The following is a 25,579-nucleotide window of genomic DNA, read 5'->3' as shown; positions in this document are numbered from 1 at the left end:
AAACTATGGGTTAGAGGAGCAGAGGAACTCTCTTCCCAATCTAAAGTTCTTCCTTTGCATGTAGCCTCTCTTAAATAGATATTTACAGTAAAAAATGGGGGTCTAAGCAGAGGAAGAGAAGAGCTTAATCTCCAAGGTCGGGAATTTGAGAGTGGTGTAAAAGAAGGTGGCTTTCAGCTTTGTCTCTTGAATGGGTTTTAGAGAACAGAACATTTTCAGTCAATTAACAAGGAGTGAAAGAGTCTAAGAGTGAAAAGGGAATGGGAGGGAAAGGGAGAATGAAATCAGGGAATACAAGCAAAACTATGAAGTAGGGAAGTTTAAGACTACAAGGATTCTTGTGTGGGTGGAACCTGGCTGTGTAAGGATGCAGCAGTGAGTCAGGCTGAAAAGATAAGCTGGGGCCTTGAATACCAGTAGAGTAGAAACTTTTACACGCAGTGCTGAAAGGCTGAGGCTTTTTTGGCAGAGGCTGGTTTTATATTTCAGACTTGCAGTGTTTTCTGACAGGGGCTCCTGTCACTTCGGGCAGGTCAATTCTTTGTGTGTAGGATCATCCCATTCACAGCAGGACACTTAGCACCTCTGGTCGTTGCCTACCAACTGCTTATAGTACTTTTCCAGTCTAGACAATAAACAATGACTTTACACATTTCCAAATGCCCTAGGTGGTGGCACTGTCCCCAGTTTTACAGATGGCTGCCAACAGTGTCTAGTCCAGGTTCACACGAAGAGAGAGGAAAGGCAAGAAGACCATTTAGAAATGATTTAGGAAAGATGGAATGATTAAATCAGAAATGTGCGTAAAAGTGGGGGAAGGGAAAGGTATGAGAGAGACCGCAGAGACAGAACAGAATCAACAAGTTTTGACTTTTGTTGTTGAGGAAGGGAGAGGAATTGAGGATGGATCCAAGATTTCAAGCTTGTATAATTGAGAGAATGATAATGGCATTAACTAAATTAGGGAGAGGAGAAAATTTGGCGGGGGTGGGGGGGAGGGAACTACTGAATTTTACTTTTAGCTGACTAAATAAGAAACATCTGTGGATCTCTTGGCACTATGAGCAAAGAATTGGAAATGTGGATCTCAAACTCAACATGAGTACATGGAATAAAATAGAGCTCAAGGGAGAAATACAGACTTAGAAGAGGAAGGAGCTAAGGAAAAAAATTAAAGGAATTCCTTGTTTTCAACCTATTTTGAAATCCACCCATTCCTGTAACAATCCTCTTCAGCCTGCCAGTTAGATAGCATGTACAGACAGATAGGAGGAAACAATGAGACAGACCGAAAGAGACAACGAAAGGCAATGAAACACACAAACATCATTAAAAAAAAAAAAAAAAAAAAACTATGACACCCTTTCTTGGATTTCAAGTAAGGACATGAAAAAAATTTTAAAGCAAAAACAAGTATCAAAACCCACCAACCTCTGAATTCTGTGAGCTTACTCATAGTACCATCCCTTTCTATTTCCCTTTCAAAAAATACTGACTGTTTTGTGGTAATACTCTTTTCAAAAACTAGTTAACTGAAAAATATTTTTTCCCTCGCTCATCAGAAAGCTGAACTGTTGCTCTGATAATTATTCACCCCTGTTTCCTAGTCTGGTTTCTGTTTTACCCAAATTCATGTGGTTTCCCTCTCTTACAGTTCTAAAACTACTTGTTTCCAAACACCATCCTAAAAAAAAGTCTTTAGTCCTTAGAAACCTTGTCTCTTCTTCCTATTCCAATTATCTGTAGATACCTGAAGTTGCCCCTTCCTCAACAATAAATACTGGACCTAATATGGATCCTCCTGTAATTTCATTAAATATTTTCCACAAAGATTATTTAGTCCATCACAGCAGTTATCAAAGTGTGGTCTGTGGACTCCTGAAAACATGAGATTCTTTCAAAACTATTTTTATAATAATAATAATGAGAAGAAAAAGTATAGAAGTAGTAACTAATTGTTTATTTCACTGTGTTGACATCTGCACTAATAAAGAAAGCTGGGAAAATCAAGGTAAGGGTGCTAAGCTACTCTAGGGATTACTGTGTTCGTCACTCCTACACACCCACAGCTTAAAACGAAGCCAGTTCTGACTTCACAGATACCCCAAAGAGTCTCACAGAAGCCCTCCTTCCCTCAAAGTGCAGGAATCTCACTTTGAGATCCGACACTCCAGGGGAGTCACAACAGCTCCCCTATGAGTAAAAACAGCTCTTTGAGAGGACCAAAAACACAACAAATACTTTGGCTGCTCCTTTGTTCTATTTAGATCCAGTTCAAGGAGTTATTATTTACTGAGTTCTCCTCTGGATATGAGAGTATAGCATATGGTCTGGGGTAGTCAACCTCCAGGAGGCCTCCAATGATCCTCACACCCTTGGTCAATCCCTGTGTAACCAATAGAATAGAGCAGAAAAGAAGGTATTCACTCCAGAGATTACTCCATGGCTGCTGTCTTGGTGTCTGTCTCTGTCTCTCTCTGATCATTCATTTTGTGGGAAGCCAGCTGCCAAGTCATAAGCAGCTCTGTGGAGAGATCCATGTAGTAAGGAATGGAGTCTCCTGCCAAAGGTTACTGAGTGAGCTTGGAAGCAGACTTCCCAGGCAACATGGATAGCCAGTAACTCTCCTTCCCCTCAGGAGTTCAAAATACGGCTTAAAAAAAAAAACCCAAAAAACAGACAAGTTCATATAAGCTAACAACAAAATACAATGTGAGTTATACACCAAATTAGTATTCTAGACAACAACGTAAGCTCAGAAAAGGAAAATTTTTTCTGTGGGCTAGTAGAGAGTTGAGAAAAGGCTTCCTGAAGGAGCTAGAACTTCAACTGAGTTTTCAAGGAGAAGCACGCTTCAGCTAAGTGGACAGGAATACTCCAGGGAGGAAGAAATGAGTATAGCCAAGTGACAACTTGAAATAGGAGAGCTCTTGGAAAAAGCTGGGAGATGAAGTGGTAGATTTAGACAAATGTCAACTTAAAGAGGGTCTTACATATAAGACTAAGTTTAGCTTTTATCTTGTAGCATTGAATAGACACTGAAGGTTTCTGAAAAGAGAAGTAATATTAGCTAAAACAGTAACTCTGAGAACTTTCTAAGAGGCTTCCTTTCCTCTCAATGAAATTTCTTTATGCAAAACTATTAATAAATACACCTTTACTGGCTTAAGATATATCACATCTCAATCTCACTTTGATGGAGGTATAGAAATCACTAACAGAATAAAATGGTATCTACAAAAATCAACTAAGATGGAGAATTTAGAGTAAGTAAAAAACCCTAAATTATGTCTATTTGCCAGAACATTTATAATTTTACTACTTAAATTTGTGTTTTATAATCAACACCCTTCATGTTTAAAATTTCTGTGTGTCCTCAGTCAAACCTAGTGTTTGCTGAACATGCACTATTTTAAAGTTGAGTTTAATATAAGACACAGTACTAAACTCTGGATACTCCCTAAGCAGGATCTCAGAAAGCCGCAGACATGCCTTCCTTTTGTTTTCCTCTTACATGATGTCAAACGGTTAAAAGTCTAAGCGTAACACCTTGACCTTTTTGGAGCAGGAGATACTAGAAAAATCCAATGAAAAAGCAGAATATAAACTTATACAACAGTACCTACAATATACTTAGGCTATGCTCTTCCCTAATTCTGAGGTAAAATTAATATAAACCCTCCTTTTACATTTTCTTCATTAAAAAGTCAAACAAAATCCAACCCTCCAAAGAAGTTTTTGGAAACATGACTACTGGCAGGATGGGACCTATTTTCACAGTAAATACTTACTGTGTGAGAACCGCTGAGTGATTGGGGTTCCAGGATAAGGGTAAGTCCGACTCTCCCACTGAATGTTTCCTTCCTGGACAGCCTTTATGAAACCATGATAACACTGGTGGGCTACACCTAAAGACAAAAATAACAAATACCTCAGCCTAGACTCTTCACTTGTAAATCAAATTATTAAAACTGCATTTATGTCTTATCACTTTTACTAGACATAAGTTTCTTTGAGGAACTCCAAATTTCTTTGACTTCTCATGCAAAGATACAAATAGAATCACAGAATTTCAAAACTGGAAGATCAAATCCTTTCACTTTACCAAGGTTCAGAATGGTTAAGTGACTCCCTCAAGATTACAAAATCAGCTCACACTTTAACTCTGCTCCCCTTTATGTCATACCAGGAGGCAACATACCAAAATAACTGGTGCTACTTACTCCAGAGCAAAGGGGCCGGTAAAACAGTCTCTGGAATACAACAGCTGCTCAGTAAGCATTTAGACCGTGGCAACCAAGTACTGTCCATCTTAAATAAGGAGATAATAAGCTGACAGTGCATTATGAAAAGATCAATTTATAACTAGGGAAGGCTGTTTTTAAAAAAGTGAGAGCTTTTACTGTAATGGTGGATACATGTCACTATAGACTTGTCCAAACCCACAGAATGTACACCAAGTGTGAACTCTAATGTAAACTACAAACTTTGGGTGATGATGATGCATCAGTGTATGTTCATCATTGTAACAAATGCACCTCTCTGGTGGGGGATGTTGAAAGCAGGGGAGGCTGTGCATATGTAAGGGGGCAGTGGGTATTCAGGAAATCTATGAACCTGCTCAATTTTGCTGTGAACCTAAAACTACTCTAAAAAAAAAATCTATTAAAAAAAAAAGTGAAAGCTTCATATTTCTGAAACAATCTATTTTTCCAACACATGAAACTACTATCTTATTTTTCAAAGAGAAACATTTTGAATGAAGAGTATAACCAATTATTTACATTTTGAAAGAATGTATCATTCTTGAATTAATACTACATTAGTGGATCCTTAAGCAGGGTCACAGAACATGTATTCCAATGATGATCATTACCTCTTGCTTGAACTCACAGTTAGGAACTGGAATATTAAAAAGACATGGCCATTTTTAATGTGTGACCACAATGCCACTATGCACTGGTGAAGCAACACACATTTGCAAATGTTGAAATGAGGTGAGGCAGTAATGAATAAAAGACAGATACATAATGACTCAGGGAAAAAAACTGTATTGGCAGTGATTTCCCTGGAAGATTTAAGACTGTGAGTACTAGGTTAAGGCTCCTCTCTCTTAAAAAAAAAAAAAAAAAAAAAAAAAAAAAAAGATCAAAATGGTAAGAATGCCAAATAAAACCTAAGAATAAATTCATATACTTGATTAGATCACCACCCTCATCTGTGATTCTGAAATTTCATGATACTCTTCCTTGATGTAGTTTTTTTTTTTAATTGCACTGGAAACCTTGGTGATTACTTTTAATCTGAAAAGTCATGTGCTTTAGTCCTATCTCATATGTCTAATAAATTGTATATTTTTGGTAATTTCATCCTCTTCATTTTTTAAAAACTGTTTTCTCTTTCTGGAACTCCTAACAATCAGAGAATGGCCCTCTGACTAATCATTAAAATTTTAAAAATCTTTTATCTCCATAAAAATAATCTCTTTATTGTTTTGTTTTTCACTTTCTGGGAAATGATCTCAATTCAAATATTTCTTTTGAAATTCTTACTTCTATTAACTTTTTTTTTTTTTAATAACTGAGAGCTCTACCTCTGCCTCTGAATCTTTCTTTTTAAAAATTGCTTACTATTCTTGTTTCACAGATGACCTATTTTATCTTTCTCAAACTGTATATTATAGTTTGTCTCTACTCTAATTACTTCTTTGTGATTAGCAGTAATCTTTTACCAAGATATATGCTTGACTACATGCTAGCCAAAAAGTTTATTTACATACTAGCTCCTCCTTACCTCTTTGGAACAGTTTCTCAGAGCTGCTGAAAGGCTGTCTCCCAAGCTAAAGTCCTTGGTAAGACCATGAATAAAACTTACCACACACACACACACACACAGTCCTCATTTTAAAACTGCAGATTGGATTACAGTATTCAAGCTGTTCATAAAACTAGGCAGGATAAAGAGGAAAGGAAAATGTACAGTGTTAATTGTCTAACATTAAATTTTAGAACCACAAGAAATTTAAGGGAGAAAAGAAGATGAAATTGAGAGTCTAAAAATAAATCAAACAAATTTTAAATAAATAAATAAACCTTTTCACTTTCCACAGTACCTTTAATAAGTCGATACCACTGTTTGCAGACAAGGGCTGCAGTTTTGTGTTCTTGGTATGGGGAAAGAAACGACAGGATATACTCCAAAACCTCTTCTGGCAGTTCAGACATGGACCTATTATGTCTAGTCTCCTCAACCTCCAGTACTGGGTGGGGCTCCTCATCTTGCTCCATTGTCCCTTCCAGCACAGTTTCTTCTTGGTCCACAGCCATGAAACTGTCATCTTCACTGTCTGAGGAGCTGGCCATGACATTCCACTTGACACCTATAGTGGGAAACAAACAAACACCAGTATACACTGTCAGGAGTTCTGAAATAACTCAGGCACATACATCCAAGCTGTTTATGATTTCTTTTAGATCCTCAATATGGAAACTGTTGTTTAGCACTTTCCCACACTAGTTATGAACCACCTTAATTTCTCAGGTACAGCTGAAATACCAAGCCCATCCCAAAATATCTAACAAATCCCTAAAGGCTTCTGATGGTATTTTTTCTGCCCAATGAAAACCAGAATGACAGCCAAGTTCTGGTACAACAGTAAAACCAAAAAACTTGTTCTCTAACAACAACTCCTGTAACTCAAGGATCTGACTGGCAGACAGCAAAGGAAACAACAACTAGCTTCCCTTGGCTAACAACATAATTCAAGACCTCAAACTTAGAAGGAAAAACTAACTGTGGGTCCAAAAAGAGCAATAAGAACATTCTGAGGATGTGGGAATAAGAAATGACAGGTTTTTTTCGCTTTTACACAAGTGACTTAAGAGGATAACAAACTTCCCAGTAATAGGCTTAACTAGCTGTAATACCAAATGAAAGGCAATATTTATACTAGAAAACATAACAGATCCAAGGAGTAAAAAACTGGAAACAATACAAACATCCATCACCAACAGAACAGATAGAGTGGTACATTCACACAATGGAATACTATACAGCAAGGAACCCGATACATGCATAGATAAATCTCTCAAACAAAATGCTAAGAAAAAAAGACAGAATAATACACACTACATGACCATGCTTATATCAAATTCAAAACTAGGCAAAATTAATTTATGCTGTTGCAAGTGAGAGTAGTGGTTACCAAGGTAACCACTGGGAGACTCCTACGGTACTGGTAGCTTCCTGATTGGGTAATGGTTACATGGTGTGTTCAGTTTATGATAAATTTACCAAGCTGGTAACTTAATGCATTTCTCTAAAGCTTACAAAGTAAGACACTGTTAAGTTACCTCTAGTGGAGGTAATTAATTTTTAAAAAATCATAGGTAATTTTTAAACATCTTTGTGCTATCTGTATTCCTTAAATTTTCTAGGAAGAGTACAAATTAAAACACACAAACACAGAGGCAGGCAATTTATTTATACCATGCCACTGATGTTCTATGCAAAGCCTGAGGTAAAAACAGTAAAGAGAAGAAACAAGGTGATTTATGTAAGAAATGTGTCACAGGTTAGATTCTAGAGGAAGCAGATGTTAAAATAAGATAAGGAATGAAAAAGGTTTAATGGGGAAAACTTTTGTGAGAAGAAGGGTAGGACTGATCAGGAGGAGCCATCAGACCATGATGCAGATCTCAAAAAGCCTGTCCAACAGAGAGCTCAGGAGCGAGGACAGCCAGTTAGAGGACTCCAGTGCTGGGCAAGAAGGGAAGGCTTTCAGATCACTACTCTGCTCGCCACCACTGGCTGGAGGCTGCTTGGAGAAGAGCATGACCTTGGTTCCAATGCTGATACAGACCCTGAAAGGACTAATAGCTTTCTTTAGCTATACTCTTTACAGACGGGCAGCAAGTCATTTTTTGAAGTAGCATCTGAGTTCATTTTATAATCTTTTAATACATCCATTCTCTTAACCATATGCACCTATCCTGACCATTCTCTATGCCATCCACCTTGCAAATTTTCAGCATTCCCTCTGGCACTGATGAAAAGAATAAGAAATAATAGGAAGAGAAGAGTGATCCTGAAATATACTTTGAGGCCTTGAGAAAGATCTGAAATGTTCCAAAAGGTGAGGGGTCAGGGTGGTGCACAGAGAGCAAAGAACAGAATCCTCCCCTCATCTCTACCACTCCTGTAATTTACATACTAATTATGCACAACATCTTAACAACTGGAAGAATAATCACATTAAAAAAGGAAAACATGAGTCAAAACTCATGAAATTGCTTCCAACATAATTTATTTACCAAATTAGCCCATGATGCTGCAATGTGTCCTAGCAAAGTGGCTGCTAGGATCTTAGTGATGAATTGGTGGCTAATTAGAAGAAGAGTAGCCTAAATCCTCCTGGGTGGGGGAGGTGGGTGCTGGCAGAGGAAGGGCAGCACCAATTCCCTCCATTCCTCAAAAGCAGAGAAGTACTGTGATAGGTTTACCATAAACTGTATTAGATAAAAGATCCTAGTTACCTCTGTCCACTTTGGGTGAACTGTTCGTCCGTATGCTTAAACCTGCCAGAGGAAGGCCCTTCCATTTCCAGCCCTAACTCCTACCCTAAAGAGTACAGTTACATAAAATAGAAAACAATGATGAGAATTTTTTTCTGGCCCATCTCCTCCAAAAGTGCCTTTTTCTACTGCAAAAAAAAATCACTACCCATAATCCCTCTTACTCTTTCCCTTGCAAGTTATCATTGTTCATCTTCCATTGGCTATATTCTCGAATTTATTGACTTCCTCATATTTTTTTAACCTTCACTCAACTCTGAAATTCACCAAGGAAAAGAGTCCAAAAAAACAAATTCCTTGAGTTTGGCTGCATCTTTCACTTTTGAATTAAATATAGCATCACAATTACAATTGTTCCCTCACACATTTTGACAGATTGTGAGCCTAGGGTCTGCTTCTGAACAAACTGTATTGATGAAGGCTGCAAAAGGTTATTCATAACACTATTTTTTTCCCAAGCAAAATAAATCTGTTTGGCTCAATAAAACAACTTTTACTCTTTTCCCAAATCTTCTCGGGAGTACAGTTAGCAAGCCTAAATAAAGGGACTTATACTTTTGTAATACCCAGTTTTAAGTAATTCTCATCAATCATTTCACTGTCTACAAAAGCATCAAACCCCATGTCCCTGAGGGCATGTTTGCTAACTTGGCCCTGAGCACAGATGCCAATGAGAACACATAGGGATGGGCTCAAATGCAATTCCTCTGTAATTACATGCCCAGCACCAATTTGCACAACTCTTCATCTTCACATCCATGATTAGGTAATGAAATCATCACTCATACTCCCAGGGGATGCAGAGGCATTTTGAAACAGTTTTTTGTTTTTTCATGCCAAAAGAAGCCCTACAAAACATTTCACATCTAAGTGTAGTAACTCAATGAGTGTGGTTTTCCTGAAAATCTTTTTAAAAAGTCTTCCTCACCCTTCACATTTGTGTTAGGCCTTCTCAGTTTCCCCAAAGTGATCAAGTCTTTGGAAGAAACTACAAACTGAACTCAGCTTACTAGAATCTGAGCTCTCTGAGAGCAGAGACCACTAGCCTAGGCATCTTGTCTTCTGAGCACTAGACATCCAAATGAGGCCAAGGTTTACTGACATTTCTACTCATAACACCCTTTACATTATTTTACAGTACATCCAGGAAATAGCAGACCCTACCCTTATATGTCACTGGATGTTATCAAGGTATCTTATTGCTCAGAATGAATATACCTCTCTGATTCCTTGAATTTTGACCTTTTAAAGTGTACACTGGTCTGAGAGTCTGCTGCCAGACTCCTGAGCCATCCCCAATAACCCCTTGCTGGGTCAAGAGGGTTGGTACTGACAAAACTATTTATTTGTCCCAGAAGTATCTTTTCCTTTGAAAAACTATTATACCATATCCAACTAAACACAAACCAGTTTTTAAAATCCAAATACCTTGCCCTTCTGGAGTATAAATTAAGGCTAAGACTTTAGATTTGCTACTGTCTAGCTATAAGGCTGTGTGACCCAGGGTAAGCCACACAGAGTAAGACAGGAAAACCTCTCTATCTCTAAGTAATGAAAGTTCCCCACCTATTCTGGAAAGATAGCAGATATCAGCAAACTACTCTCAACTCATTGGAAGAAATCAATTAATTTGTGAAGAATTAAAATCGATTCAAAGAAATTCAAGACGGGAATGAAACTACCCTGCTGTGCACATAACAATCACTGCCAGATCCTAGTACAATATTTGACTAATTGTGCCTTTGATTTCTACACAACTAGACATCTGACAATCCTCTTTGAGTAAACACATCTTTAAGAAAATCAGAATATATATCACTTACCTAAAAGGAAACCAAACATTTAAAATGCAATCAAGTTTAGCCACAATTTTAAAAGATTAAAAAATGCAATTAAGTAGGAAAAAAACAAACAACCCAATCCAAAAATGGGCAGAAGAGCTAAACAAGCAATTCTCCAATGAAGACATATGAATGATCAACAAGCACATGAAAAAATGCTCAGTATCACTAATTATCAGAGAAATGCAAATCAAAATTACAATGAGGTATCACCTCATACCAGTCAGAATGGCCATCATTCAAAAGTCCACAGATGATAAAAGCTGGAGAGGGTGTGGAGAAAAGGGAACCCTTCTACACTGTTGGTGGGAATGCAGTTTGGTGCAGCCACTGTGGAAAACAGTATGGAGATCCCTCAAAAGACTAGGAATAGACTTATCATATGACCCAGCAATCCCACTCCTGGGCATATATCCAGAAGGAACCCTAATTCAAAAGGACACCTGCACCCCAATGTTCATAGCAGCACTATTTACAATAGCCAAGACATAGAAACAGCCTAAATGTCCATCGACAGACGACTGGATAAAGAAGCTGTGGTATATTTATACAGTGGAATACTATTCAGCCATTAAAAACGACAATATAATGCAATTTGCAGCAACATGGATGTCCCTGGAGAATGTCATTCTAAGTGAAGTTATCCAGAAAGAGAAAGATAAATACCATATGATATCACTCATATGTGGAATCTAAAAAAAAAAAGAAGAAGAAAACAAATGAACTTAAATATAAAACAGAAACAGACTCACAGACATAGAATACAAACTTGTGGTTGCCAGTGGGGAGGAGGGTGGGAAGGGACAGACTGGGAGTTTAAGATTTATAGATACTGACAGGTATATATAGAATAGATAAACAAGTTTATACTGTATAGCACAGGGAAATATATTCAAGATCTTGTAGTAGCTCATGGTGAAAAAGAATATGAAAACGAATATATGTATATTCATGTATGACTGAAAAACTGTGCTGTACACCAGAAGTTGACACAACATTGTAAACTGACTATAACTCAATTTAAAAAGTGCAATTAAGGAAACTTCTTAATGATGATAGTTAAATAAAGCACTGAGACTTAACTAAAGAATGTGTAGCTGGATTGAATGAAAAGCACCCAGTCATTGGTCAGCATGAGGGCCTCTCAGGCTTCTGGAGCAAAGCAGCAATCCTGCACAGATGTCATTATGAACTCATGAAGTTACCCACCTCAGCAGCACTAATGTGAGCTGACAAGTATTAAATGCTACTCTTTATATTGAAAATACAAAATGCTGTCAAATGAATATTTACAGACCACAATATGATCCAATCCAATATGATAATAAGCCTTCTTATTAATATACCACCATTATTATTATCATTATACTAAGTCAATGAAAAAGTTGTAACAAGTGAAAAAATAGTAAAATATAAATTTCTACCTTACTTTATGCACTCAATAAGTATCAGTGGAAGATTTGCTATATGTGAAAATACTGTGCTTAGATTCCATGGGAGTTACAAAAAAAAGCTATGCCACTATTTCCTCTCAAAAAGGTTAACCTGCTAAGAGCCAAAGACACATAAAGAACACTAACACAGAACGAACTGTGGTACCACACAAGAAGCTCTAGCAGTTCCAGGAAGGAAGAGATGGCTTCAACTAGTATGAGAAGGAAGTAATACAGAAGCAAGCACTTGGGCTTTGAAGAATAGGTAGCATCTCAGAGAATGAAACTGGGGACGGAGGAGAGAAGATTTTCAAGTTATCATCTCTTGTACTGATACTTTTTTGTCACTTACAGAATTACCTTTAGGACAAAAGGGCAAAAACTATTTTTCACTCAATGGGTATTTTACCACATGTACATACTACTTAATAAAACAGAAGCCCATAATCTGGAGACTCCTTAGTTCCTGACAGTCAATGTTTTGACCAAAAAAAAAGTCTAGAAATAGAATAATTTGGCATAACTACTGTTGCTATTAAGCAAACTGTCAGCTATTTTGACATGTAAATTCAGAGAGCTGTTTCTAGAAAGCATTCCAAATAACAGGTATCAGCTATAGTGAGGGTTTTTTTTAATGGTTAACACATCAGTGGGTTATATAAGTTAAGATTCCCTTTAATGAAACAGAAAAAAAAGTATTTCCTCAAACTACCCATCAGTATATTTTCTTATCATTCTCTGCAATGGCTGATACTAAGTGGAGGCATTTTAAGGCTGTTACAGAATAGCAGCAGAACTGGACCAGTTCTCAGGGCCATTCTCCATATTCTTATGTAGCACCCAAAGGATTTTACTAAGTATAAATGGTTGAGAAAAATGTACTGGTTTTTCAATCATCAATAAAGATATTCTAAGTTCTGAAAATTCCACACAGAGAACATATATTCTAGGTTCAGTAAAATGTTCCATTTGGCATAAAATGAAAAAAGTATAACAGAGCTTTGATACTCAAATTTATATTTTGTGAGACACTGAATTTTTAGACTTTAAGAGAAGATAGTAATAATATACAAAGTATATAATAATTCTGAATGTAATAATTTAACTTTAAGAATGATTTTAAACAAAAGGCTTTCATTTTAAGTATAGTATGAATCAGAGGAGAGTTAGAGAAAAGGTGCATTAAAAGGTGCAACTTCCTAGGCTTGGAAATTATTTCCCTCTAGAAAATAATTATTTAAGAAAATAAGAAAATGCAAAAAGAGGCAAATATCCATACTGTAACAGCAGTAAAGTGTATTAACTGAAAGTTGACTGTTCCAGGCTGCAGAAATGCTCAAAGCACAACTACCTCTCCCTCTATGCTTCCACAATACTAAGTAACTGCCTGCCCTCATACTAGTAATTACTACACTGCTGTTGTCTGTCTGCATCCTCCTCTCCCCTTAGGGCACAACAGAAAACAATCCTATTTCTTGCATCCAAAAAGCACTCAGCAAAAGACCGCTGAATGAATAAGCAAACACAGCTTTATGATTTCATTTTGGGGTCAGTAACAAAACCTAAATGTTAATTTCTAGATATTCTGATGAAAACAACAGAAACTTCATATCAAAAATTTAAATAAAAATAATAAAATCACAGATTTCAGACTAGCTAAAGACAAAACTAGAGGGTTAAAAATGGGGCATAAAGCAGCAGGAGTTTTTATTCTTAAATTTAAAATGTACAGTATCTAAGCAAATCATTACTACTTTTAAGATGTTAAGATTTTTCTGTCATGATGTACCCTCACTCTGAAAGCAAAGGAGGAGTGTGCAAAAACCATTGCATGCCAGGATTCTCTAGCCTTCTGGGGAAAGGTTCTATCACAGTGGTTCCCAGACCTCTGAATTTCACAGATCAGCAAGTTTTCTTGGACTGACATAGAAGGGGACTGACATTGGGTCAACAACTTTTTATGTTCCTAGATAAGGCAAGGGAAAAAAGAAAAACCTCCAAAAAACTAGACATACACACACACCAATTTAATACTGTCATAGTTTCATAAAAGGACAATTATAAACCTAAATGAGTTGGGATACCATAATCTCTGAATGAAGGCTGTCCTTCCCAAGAAAGGAAACCTTATAAACACACATATGCACAAATCTTCAAGACAATATGAACTTGAACCGGTATTTTTAGGACTACTATTTCACTACTGTGTCATGATATTTCATTTTACTCCTTATTTGCTTTGTGAAAAGAAAATCCCACAGACAATTAAAACAAGTTATACAGTCTGAATTTTTTTAAAGGCTAATTTAAACTAGCTGTTCCCAGTACGCTGGGAAACCATTTCCTAGCGCTAGAAAAGCAGAGACAATGATGGCTACTGGCAAGAATGCACCAAAGACGAATGTAACCTGATTTCTTTCAGAAATAGATTAGCTGCTGCTCTTTTGTTTCATTGGCTGGTGAATTTTTAATGCTTTTTCACCCATGTGTTTCCCCTACTAAATTCTTAAGGTCTGTATTTTCAACAAGACTTAACTGTAGCACTTTTTTTTTTTTCATTTAAACTGCAATGGATTATATCAGTCAAATTTTATTACTGTTACTAGGAGTATAATAGTCAAACCACAGAGTTTCAAAACTTTCCACAGAAGCTGAAGTTTAAAACATCAGGTTCTCACATAAGGTGCTATTTTATGCTACATTAAAAAAAAAAGAGAGAGAGAGACAGAGAAAAGAAAAAAGGAACAAGTCCAAACCTCATTCTAAAATGATTTAAGTTAGAAAACTCTTCAAGATCCAGAGGAAAATCTGTGATAAGGAAAGTTCATGTAAAAAGGAAAAAAAAAAAAAGCCTCTCCTCTGGGTTAAGAAAGACAAAAGCAATCAATACTTCATGGCTTCACCTCTAAGAAGGGCTAACATCTTCCTAGTTCATTCATCCACTGCAGAACTATTTCAATGGAAAGAATTTTGTTTTAAAAAAATCAAATTCATTTTACTTTGCAAAACCAGTTCTGTATCATTAAGTAAGTATTTTCCTCATAATTAAAAAAAAATTAAAGGCAATTGATTTTCAGTTTCTTCTAAATATATCAACATATCTCATACAAATATTTCTGCTATTGCACTTGTACTCTTGAACAAGGTGGGAATTAGGGGCAACCCCCCTCCACTCAGTTGAAATCTGTATATAACCAATAGCCCTCCCTAGATGCAGTTCCTCTGTATCCAAACCAAATGATGTAGTAGTGTAGTATTTACTACTGAAAAAAATCCCTGTATAAGGGGACCCATGCAGTTCAATCCTGTTGTTCAAGGGTCAACTATGTAAGTATTTCCTTCTTTAGAAGAAGAAAAAGTTTATACAGAAGACGGAAAACTTCAATACTGGATTGGATTTTGCAATATTTAACAATTTAATATATGCAAACCGTTTGACTCGGCAAATTACTTTTCAGATATCCTTCCAACACAAACATCCATACATATGCACAAGTGGAGGTTTGTTGCATCTTCTCTGTAGTGACAAAAAGTTGCAACAACCTAAAAGTCTATACATAGAAGAATGACTAGATAAATTCTATCTCTAAACTATAGAATTTAAAGCACTAGTTATTTAAAATGTGAGTATGTCAGCATATATTGGCATGAAGAGATCTCCAAAAATGGGGAAAATATGTTAATACCATTTATATTAAAGAATAAATCAGCGGCTGCCCATCAGAATCATTAAACTATAAAACTATTAAAACTATTAGAACTATTAAAATTCAGATTCCTAAGTCCACTCAAACCAACCAAATCAAACTCTCTGGGGGGTTACTTTTAATGAAACACCCAAACAACTCTTTCATAGCCAGTTCAACAACAAAGGAATAAATCAAAATTATATATCCATATAGGTATCTATATATATAAATACATAGAAAAATGATCTAGAAAGACACACATCAAAGTTAAGAGCATCACCTATGAGGAGGGAAACAAGGAGGCTTTGCCTTTCTAAAACTAATTTTTTAACAGCCAAACATAACAGACACACAATATAGAGGTGCAGCCACAGTGGGAAACAGTATGGCAGTTCCTCAATGAGTTACTCAGAATTACCATATGATCCAGCAATTCCACTTCTGGGTATATACCCAAAAGAATTGAAAGCAGGGACTCAAACAGGTATCTGTATACCCACGTTCACAGCAGCACTGTTCACAACAGCAAAAAGATGGAAACAACTCAAATGTCCGTCAGTGGAAAGTGGATAAAAAAAATTTAGTATATATACATAACGGAATATTATTTAGCCTTAAATAGGCAGGAAATTCTGACACAAGCTACAAGGAAGAAGCCAGAAGACATTATGCTAAGTGAAACAAGCCAGACATAAAATGATACATACTATATGACTCCACTTAGATGAGGTACCTAGAGTAGTCAATTTATACAGCAAAGTAGAATGGTAGTTGCCAGGGGGGCTAAAGGGAGGGGAGAAAAGGGAATTATTGTTTAATGGGTATAGTTTCAGCCAGGGAAGATGAGAACATTCTAGGATGAAGAGTGGTACTGGTTATACAACAATGTGAATGTACTCAATGCCACTTTACTGCACAGTTTAAAATGATTAAAATGGTAAATTTTACGTTATGTAAATTTATCACAATTAAAAAAAACTGCATAGAACACAGATGTACAATTTTTAAAATAATAAAATACACCACTGTGCATCCACATCCAAATTAGGAAACAGAACATCACAGGACGTTTAGAAGGCTTCTGTATGTCTCTCTTATTACCACCTACCTCTGATCCAACCAGAAGTAATCACTATGCTACCTTATTTATCAGTCCCTTACTTTTCTTTATAGTTTCACCACATAAGGATATCACATATATACTCCTAAGCAATATACTGCTTTGTTGCTGACTGTAGCTTTTGGTCATTTTCACTGCAGTGTAAAATCTCGTTGTATCAATCAGTCACAATTTATCCATTCTACTGTTGAAAGAAATCAGTTGTTCCCAATGTTTTGTTTTTATGAAATAATGACCATTTTTTAGCTTCTCTAGCATAGTGTCTTTCAAATTTTCCTGATAGCAACTACAATAAGAAAATACATTTTACCTCACTAAGCAGTCCACTTAAACATACACAGATACATAACTGGGAATGAGTTTCACAAAATAATACCCTTACAGTTAAGTGCACTCATGTTTTCTATTGTATTTACCACTTACGGGAACTGTTAGTCAAATGCCATTAAATTGTCTTCATTCTACTGGCCACAGGTTGAAAAACAGTTTAGGAGTGAAAATGCTGGGTGTAGGTTACAGGCATGTACATCTTTACCAGATAATGTCAAACTGTCTTCCAAAGTGATTGTTCCAATTTATGCTCCCACCTACAGTGTAGCCAGCGATTTTAATCTGATATGATTTTAAAATCATAAATGGGCTTTAAAAGTTTATCAGATGTTTTCGCTGCAATTACTAAAATGTTTCCTGTTTGTTGATGAAATAAATTATATTAATTATTTTCTAATGTTAAAACAAGGTTGCATTCTTCAGATAAAATGAACTAGGCCATGTTTTACAATGCTAGATTTAGTTTGCTACTATCTAGTTTAGGATTTTTGTTCATGAGAGACACAATCTATAATTTCTTTCTTGTCCATTTCTGGTTTTGGAATCAAAATCATGCTAGTTTCCATAAATTGATTTGGGGACTGTTCTTCCCCACTCCCCTATTATCTAGAAGAATTTATATAAAACTGTAATTATCTGTTTCTTAAGTATCTGGCAGAAACTGCTTTGCAAATCTATATAGGCCTGGAGTTTTCTTTGTGAAATTTTTCCATCCATTGATTCCATTTATTTTGTAACAGGACTACTTGAGTTAGTCTTACTAGCCAGAAATAACTACAGGTTTCATTACCCATACAATTTAAACTTAGACTACTGAATAAACATAGAGATGAACTACACAGATGTCATGTAAGTAATGGGTAAATGTCCTTAAACAAGTTTTATCTGCTCTGAAAACTTTCAATTTATGATGAGCCAGCTAACCTCTTCTAAACTCCAACAGATGTCACCAGTCCGTTCAGTTATACAGCCCCCATCTCTATGACCTGCTTCTTCCCCACTACACTGTACACTACTTGAGAGCAGGGACTAAGTCATATTCATCTTTGTACATCTGGCACATTAGTAGTTACCTTAGCAATATAAATACTTTTTTAATGAATAAAGATTACAAAGTCCCTTCCTGAAGAGGTTAATGTTACTGACTCACTTCTGGGCTGCCAAGTGTACTCTTGAAGTATTTAGTGTTGAAGAACTCGTATCAGGCCATTCTTTCACATGGCCCTCCTTGTAACCAAAAGCACATCTGTAGACAGTTTGCCTTCGCTGGGAGTACACTATAAAACAGGTTTTCCTTCACTGATGAAGTTACTGAAATAAAAATAAATCTTGAGCTACTTGCTGCACCTGAACTCCTTGCTAACCAGATGAGTCAACTAAGTATAATGATCACGGGGGGAAAAATGCCAAGATACTACGCCATGCCAAATTATGAATAACTGTCATCATTCAGTAACAGATTCTAAGGCACCTGGAATCTCTGAAGACATAAGTAATCCCTTATGGAAATCTGCATGTTGCCAGGGGCCTAGCTGATAAAACAAAAAACAAATAAATAAGCAATCTCCCCTGCCAGCCCCAAACTGCCAACTTTTAACAGTGTAAGTCCCAGGAGAAAAACATTAAGGGTGGCCAAAATGGGAAAGATAAACATTAGAGTTAAAAGAGTCATTCTGGCCAAATCATTTTTTAAAGCATTTTAAAATTCAAGTAAAACTTACTATCCCAATCCACATTTGCCAAAAACCACAAAACTTCACAGCACAAAAAGTGAGTCTTAATGTATGAAAATTAAAAAAAAAAAAATGTATTAGGAAGGAATGAGACTATGACAAAAAAACCGAACTGTGTTACAAATATATAAGACAGTCATGGGTGGATGAAAAGGTGCTGACCATACGAGTGGCATCTGTAAGATTAAATGCAAAAGGAAACACACATAAACACTAGACTCTACTTGATGAACTCATTTCCCACAGAAGCATAGTTAATAACTCTAATATAGTTATATGTGTATACTGGAACTGAAAATTAAGTAAATGAATGGTGGACGGCAGGAGCCAAGCTTCTCATGGTTGGAGTGCGAATTTACAAATAAGCAAAGGGAGGAGTGTAAAATGATCATGTGATAAGAGAGAGGAGATACAATATAGATATAGATGGTTACATACAGAAATACTTAAGATTTATGTAAATAAATGGGTTAGGATACACACATATCTCCTTGCACTCTCAGCTGAGAGGTTCTAGAAGCAACACCCTGGTAGCAATAAGCATACTTAGTATTCAGATCTTGATTTCTAATATAGTTTCCAATAAAAGGAACTAGGGCTCCTTGATGAAATGGCAAAACTAGGACTGGGACAGGAACTATACAAGATGATCCTGGATAATTCTGTAGTGCCAGAAAGTGAGGATGTGATCCAAAAAGAAAACATTTATGGGATTATATCAAAAGTACATAGGAGACAAATGAAAAAACTCCTGATGGCCAAAGCTGAAGCAATTTGAGCACAAAATAAATATCCATGAGTTCATACGAATATAAATGATTGAATAAAAGAAAAAAAAAGATGAGAAACAAATCTCCCTTGCAAATTTCCAAATAATTCATATAGATTCTCTCTCTTCCCAATCTGTCTCCAACTAGGCAAAATTCCTATTAGCATATAATGTAGCTAGACACTAAACTAGTTTTACAATGGATAGAAAACAATTTTTCTTTTTTTCCTTCAGCTAAGACAGCAAAAGAGATGACTAATCATACACCTGTTACACTTATTCACACTGAGAAAAGAACTAGTCCAGAATGTTACAAGCCCGGGACAGAGGACCAAAAGGGACTTACTTGGTATGAGCAAGAAAGGTTTCTCAAATGTGGCTGAGGCGATCAGATGGCTATGGATGGTCTACAATCATTGAGATGAGCTCTAGACAGTAGGCACACAATCTAACAATTTGTACTAGCGTCCCTGGCCTCTGGTTTTTCTTGTTTCTGCTCACACGGCTTCCATGGTGCACAGGCTAGTGATTTATCTGGACCTCTGCCTCATTTTTCTTTTATGCTTTGGTCGGCCCATTTGCTTCTTCCTTCACTTGGCTCTCATGGTGCTGAAGTTTCTAAGAAGATGGCACTAAGGCCAAGAGAGCTAGAAAATAATTTCAATCAGAATACTGGTTGGAAGGGTGAAGTTGGAATACTTCATCCTTCATACCTTGGGCAAACAAAACTTTTGTTTTCCTATGCCAGGAAATTCACAATGGAGAAATGAAGGTTAAAAATAAAGAACGGAAAACCAACCATTACTTTCAATCAGAAAGCATCACCAAAGCACCCAAGACCTCACTTACAACTGTCACAGTCATATGATTGCCCACTTGTGTTTACCCTTGAAAGCATTCCTTTACATTTGCACACCCAGAACCAGACTGCTAGTTTAAGTAGCTGACATTTTAAGTAAATCACAAAACCCTTGCTTACAATCTATTCTTCCCTTCAGCTGAAGTGAGCTATCAACATTTATTTATATTCAGCTTTTGTGCAAATAAAAACTCAAAAGAGCTACATGACAAAAGCACATCAATATTAAAGAAGCAAGGACTCAATTGACTCCCATGAGAGGATCTTCTGAAGCCTAGTTTTGATCACATTATTAAGAAAACTCTTAAGACCTTCTTTTCCTTTGGGAATTTTCATGAAATGGTAAAAATATAAAATACACATGAGGAACTCTTACTACCCTCTGTTACAGACTGAATGTTTGTGCCCCCTTCCAATTTTTATGTTGAAGTCCTAACCTCCAATGAGATGGTTATTTGGAAATGGAGCATTTGGGAGATAATTAGGGTTAAATGAAGTCATGAGGATGGGGCTGTTATAATGGGATTAGGAAGAGATACCAGAGAGCTTACTCCCACTCTCTCTTCCCAAAGTGGTCATGTGAGCACACAAGAAGATGGCAGCTACCTGCAAACCAAGAAATCGCAAAAGGAAACTACTTTGTTAGCACCTTATCTTGGACTTCCTAGTCTCCAGAACTTTGAAAAATAAATTTGTTGTTTAAGCCACCTAGCCTATGGCATTTTGTTATGGCAGTGCAAGCCAAGACACCCTCCTTCTAAAACACCCCATAAAGAAAACATTGACATAAGTATGTAGGAAATAAGTGACACCAGATTGATAGCATGATAAACTAACATTTTAAAGGACATAAGAGTATCAGTTACTGGTCATATTTCTTCATCTTTAATATTTGGTCACTTCTGATCTAGCATATTTTTTACCTAGAAAAGATCCAATGAGTTAGGAATGCTGTTTCGTATGTGCTCTTTTGCTCCCCCCCCCAATTTACTGATAAATTGATTGCTTCTGGGATAACAAACAGATATGGGGGGGCAAATTAAATAAAAATGTCACTGTCCCTTTGCCACCTTCAGTAAATTTAACCACACATACTGAGAGCTTTGCTTATACTTAAAAACGGTATTGCATTTATAGGTTAACACTTTAAAATTTCTCCTACATATCAGGAAGGCAGATTGCTACTATTACTATTATTGAATGAAGGAAGATCAAATATATTTCTCTCCAAAAAAGAACATTTATGGAATAGATGAAAAGATTTAATGGAAGAAGCTTCGATATAATTTCACCTAGACAAAAAGTATATAAAGTTACCCTCCTGAACCCTGGAAAATATATCTTATTTGGTTCAGTTCTTCCTATCAAAAAATGAACATTTTAATAAAATGAGTAAAATTACTAGGCAATAGCTACCAAAACATGCCAAGGATTTAAGAATGAGATGATTAACAACTCTAACAGATTTCAATTTAGTCATTTTGGGCTATTTGTTCCTGAAATACCTAAACCCTTTCCCCATCTCTGGTCTCTGTGCTTGCTAGACACCCCCTCTACCTAAAACACCTTTCTCCTACTTGCCAGTATGGCAAATTCCTACTCATTATTTGAGCTATTTCTTTTGTGAGATTCACCCATTCCCTCCAGTCAATTATGCATGCTTCTCGCTTTCTATTCATTTTGTACAGTATCTTCATTATTTCAGTGTTATATAAGTATCTATTGAGTTAGGCAGCCTACAAGACCTCGGTCAACATTAGGTAATACAGATAGTTTCTACTTTTCACCACTTCACAAGTTACAATTCTGTTCATTAATAACTTGCCTAATTAAAACCCGTATTTCACTTCTTATCGCTGAGGTTTCTAATAAAGTCCAGACAAAGGCAAGAGCAGAAAAGGCAATCAACATGCAACATGCAACATGCACAGCCAGAGTTGGGCTTTAAGGCAGACAATATGCCTTAAGGCAGGGTGTCCAGGAACATGTGGAAATTGCCAATGCCAACTGCCCTTTTATATGTGCTGTATCACACTGTACTTCAGATGGATAGTGTGATGGCTGAAAATCTTTTAATACCCTAATTCAAATTAGAGAATCCACATTTAAAAGGATGGTGTTGGGGAAACAAATTTCCATCTGTGATCTTCTTTAAATTTACTATAATCTCAGGGAAATTGATTCTGCATACTGTATCAATTGTCCTGTTTGGAAAAAAAGCCGGAAATGTCAAAATGCAGTGTTTTGTACCAGTTTTATAAAAATAAGTGAAGGTTGTGCAAAATACAAATGCATTCAAAGAAAGCTTATAATATTAAATTCCAGACAGAAAGAAATATGTGATGGCAAAATTTTATACTTAGGGTCAAAGGTCAGTTGTATGGCCTAAACAGTTGACTTTTAAATATTCTTTAAAAGAAACACATAGGTTAGAACATAAAACTAAATGCCCCTAATTTCATTGTTTCATATTTACTATTTCGTATCAGTTTACAAATTCTAAAATCAAACTGACATACATTTATAGAATTCCCACCCACACAATAGCATTACCATACAAAAGACAGATAATACCTAAGATTATTAGGAATTATGTACTTCTGTTACTTCTTTTAAGCTGCAAACCACAATCAAAACTTCAAACGGGAGAAATGTTAAGTGGAGAGTACACGAAGATGAACCAAACAGCAAACAGGTATGCAGAAACATTCAACTTCTTTTTTTCTTGTACAATGAAATTCTCTGGATGAAAGTAAACACTCATTAAAGGGGGTTTCAGAAATGTAAACAGTGATGTTGAGCTGTTATCACAAAGAAAAGAAAATATTTGAAAAAATAAAATTACCCAATTATATAACAAGTTGGTGGCATAACACCACAGAGATAGGAATCAGTTCAAGTAGCTTTAAAAAGTAATATATCTTACTACGTATCTTCTGTGAGTTATATTTTAAGTATGAAAAAATCCATTAAAAAATAAATAAAGCTGTATTCAGTAGTCTTATTTGTAGTAACAACCTGGTCATCATTTTTTTGAAACTACTAGAAGTATAGTGTAAAGCTAGTAAGTAAACACGTTAACTCCAGTAAAAAAAAAAAAAAACACACAAAAAAAAGCATAAAAGAAAAAAGATACAAGTATAAAATGAGAGAGATTAAATAAAACCCCTGTAATTAGAAACAAAAATAAGAATTATCAGTAGAAACTCATTTTTTTTCCTCTTAAAAGAAAGTATTTCCTAGACTTGTCCAATGAAAAAGATTCAGAGCAGAAACATCTCAGTAGCTGTGAGTACCCCTAGCACCTAGATTGGGGTCTTTATATTCTATTTTCCACTATAAAGCAGTAGGTCTACTTTGAGAAATGGCTGTTTCTACCACTAGGGAAGGAAATGTACAAGATGAGCCTGGAATATCTTCTTGTGTCTGAAAGCAAAGAGACTGCTAAAGACTAATGTAGTCATAAAAGACCATGGGGCCCAAGTTGAAGGCACTCCCATGGGCCTGGAGGAAACAATTTGAGCATAAAAAACACAAAACCCTGAAAAAATGATTATGGATTCAAACGTATCAAATACATAAAAATTTGTAAGCTCAAAATGATATCAAAGAAAATTCACTGGTCACCAGAAGAGGCTGCTAAGGGACATCATGATTACTAAAACTTAATAAATAAAGGGAAAGAATCAAGTCCTTTTCTGCCTTTCCTATACTAACCAGAGTAACCAAGTTAATATGGTACTTCAATTTAAAAAAAATTTATTTTAAGAAAAAAATTAAAAGAGCAGTAACTATAAAAAATAGTTACTATGGGAAAGAACTTTGTAAGGAATTCTATTTAGATGAAGACAGAATTTAAAAAATCACCATTTTGCAAACTCTAATAATTTATAATCAACAAAGGATGGTAATATTATGTGAAAGACTGATGGAAAATATGAGAGATCAGGCTGATATCATCTGAACCTAGAGGTCCATCTGTAAGACCGCCAGAAATTATATTTCATGTGTGATACAACGGGAAGTATGCCCAACTGCTTGTGAAGGATTCTTGCTCTAGATTTTTTATTTCATCATGCCTCTAGACCAAGCTAAAAAGATCAACTGCCCAGGTCTTCTGCCTGAAGGCAAGTTTTGGACCTCAATGAAATCAGAGGGAATCAAATGAGCCCATGGTAACCTCTCTGAGTTGGGAAGACAGATAACAGAGTTCAGGGAGGCTGAAGAGGCTAGAACTCGTGGGGCAGAATTCCAGAAAGAAGGAAGCCATACAGGAGAAGAACTCCAGGAATCTGCACTGTCCTCTTGAATCTTTGCTTAGTATTGGGCAACACCTACATAGTGAAACTCCACAAAGTCAGGCAAAGAACTACAGGGAGTTGTAAGCCAATTTATTCCCACAGCTCACAAGCAGGAAAACATTCTAGTTCCAGCAAGTCAGAGTGGAGAACCCTGTTGATCACCTGGGATACTCAGTGGAGACCCAGAGGATTCACCTTTAATATAGTGCTAAACTGTCCCTGAATTGCAGTCTACTCTAATTCCACCTTAGCAAGACTTAAAAATAGACCTCAAAAAGATGAAACAGGTCAGCAAGCAACTTAACTGTCTGCCAAAACACTGTTTAAAAAAAGACAACAAAATCCAGACACTCATCCAACACCCAAGCAAAAATTACTCGATGTGCCAAGAGACCCTCTCCCCAAAAAAGACCCATATTAAGAGAAAGTTCAGTCAATAGGAAAAATCCAGAATTGACAGATGTAACTAGAAGATAAGGACATTAAAACAGCTATAAGAAGCACCCCATTATTATCCTCAAGGAATTAAAGAGAAACATGACTATAACAGAGGGAAAGACAGAAAATACTTAAAAGGAAAAAAAAAAACTTCTAGAGATGATAAATACAATATATGACAAGAAAATGTCACTGTAGGTAATTAACAGCAGATTAGAGCATACAAAAGAATCAACTGAAACTTAAGACATAGCAACAGAAACTATCCAAAATGAAACAGAGAGAAAAAAAGACGAAAAAGATGTAACACAGCCTCAGTAACCTCTGAGGCAATATCAGACAGTCTAACACACATGTAATTGGAGTCTTGATAGAAAAGAGAAAGGGAGCCAGGTAAATATTTTAAGAAATAATGGTGAAAATTTTTCCAAATTTGATGAAAACTATAAACCCAGAGTTCCAAAAATCTAAACCCAAGCAGAAAAAAAAATAC

At 36.1% G+C, this 25,579-nt stretch overlaps 1 protein-coding gene across 1 annotated transcript in view; it reads right to left on the bottom strand.

The window, feature by feature from the left end:
- FBXO42 (F-box protein 42) overlaps positions 1-25,579 on the bottom strand; it is an 80,373-nt gene that overhangs the window by 35,567 nt on the left and 19,227 nt on the right. The window contains exons 2-3 of the mRNA XM_010957476.3: positions 6,113-6,379; positions 3,792-3,908 (exon numbers count right to left, since the gene is read on the bottom strand). Of these exons, the coding sequence (XP_010955778.1) occupies positions 3,792-3,908; positions 6,113-6,362 (367 nt within the window). The 5' untranslated portion in view covers positions 6,363-6,379. The remainder of the gene's footprint in view (positions 1-3,791; positions 3,909-6,112; positions 6,380-25,579) is intronic.

This window comes from Camelus bactrianus, chromosome 13 (assembly GCF_048773025.1).
Source record: "Camelus bactrianus isolate YW-2024 breed Bactrian camel chromosome 13, ASM4877302v1, whole genome shotgun sequence".
Lineage (NCBI taxonomy): Eukaryota > Metazoa > Chordata > Mammalia > Artiodactyla > Camelidae > Camelus > Camelus bactrianus.
The sequence above is the reverse complement of the archived record's forward strand: the minus strand, read 5'-3'. Positions and strand labels throughout refer to the sequence as shown.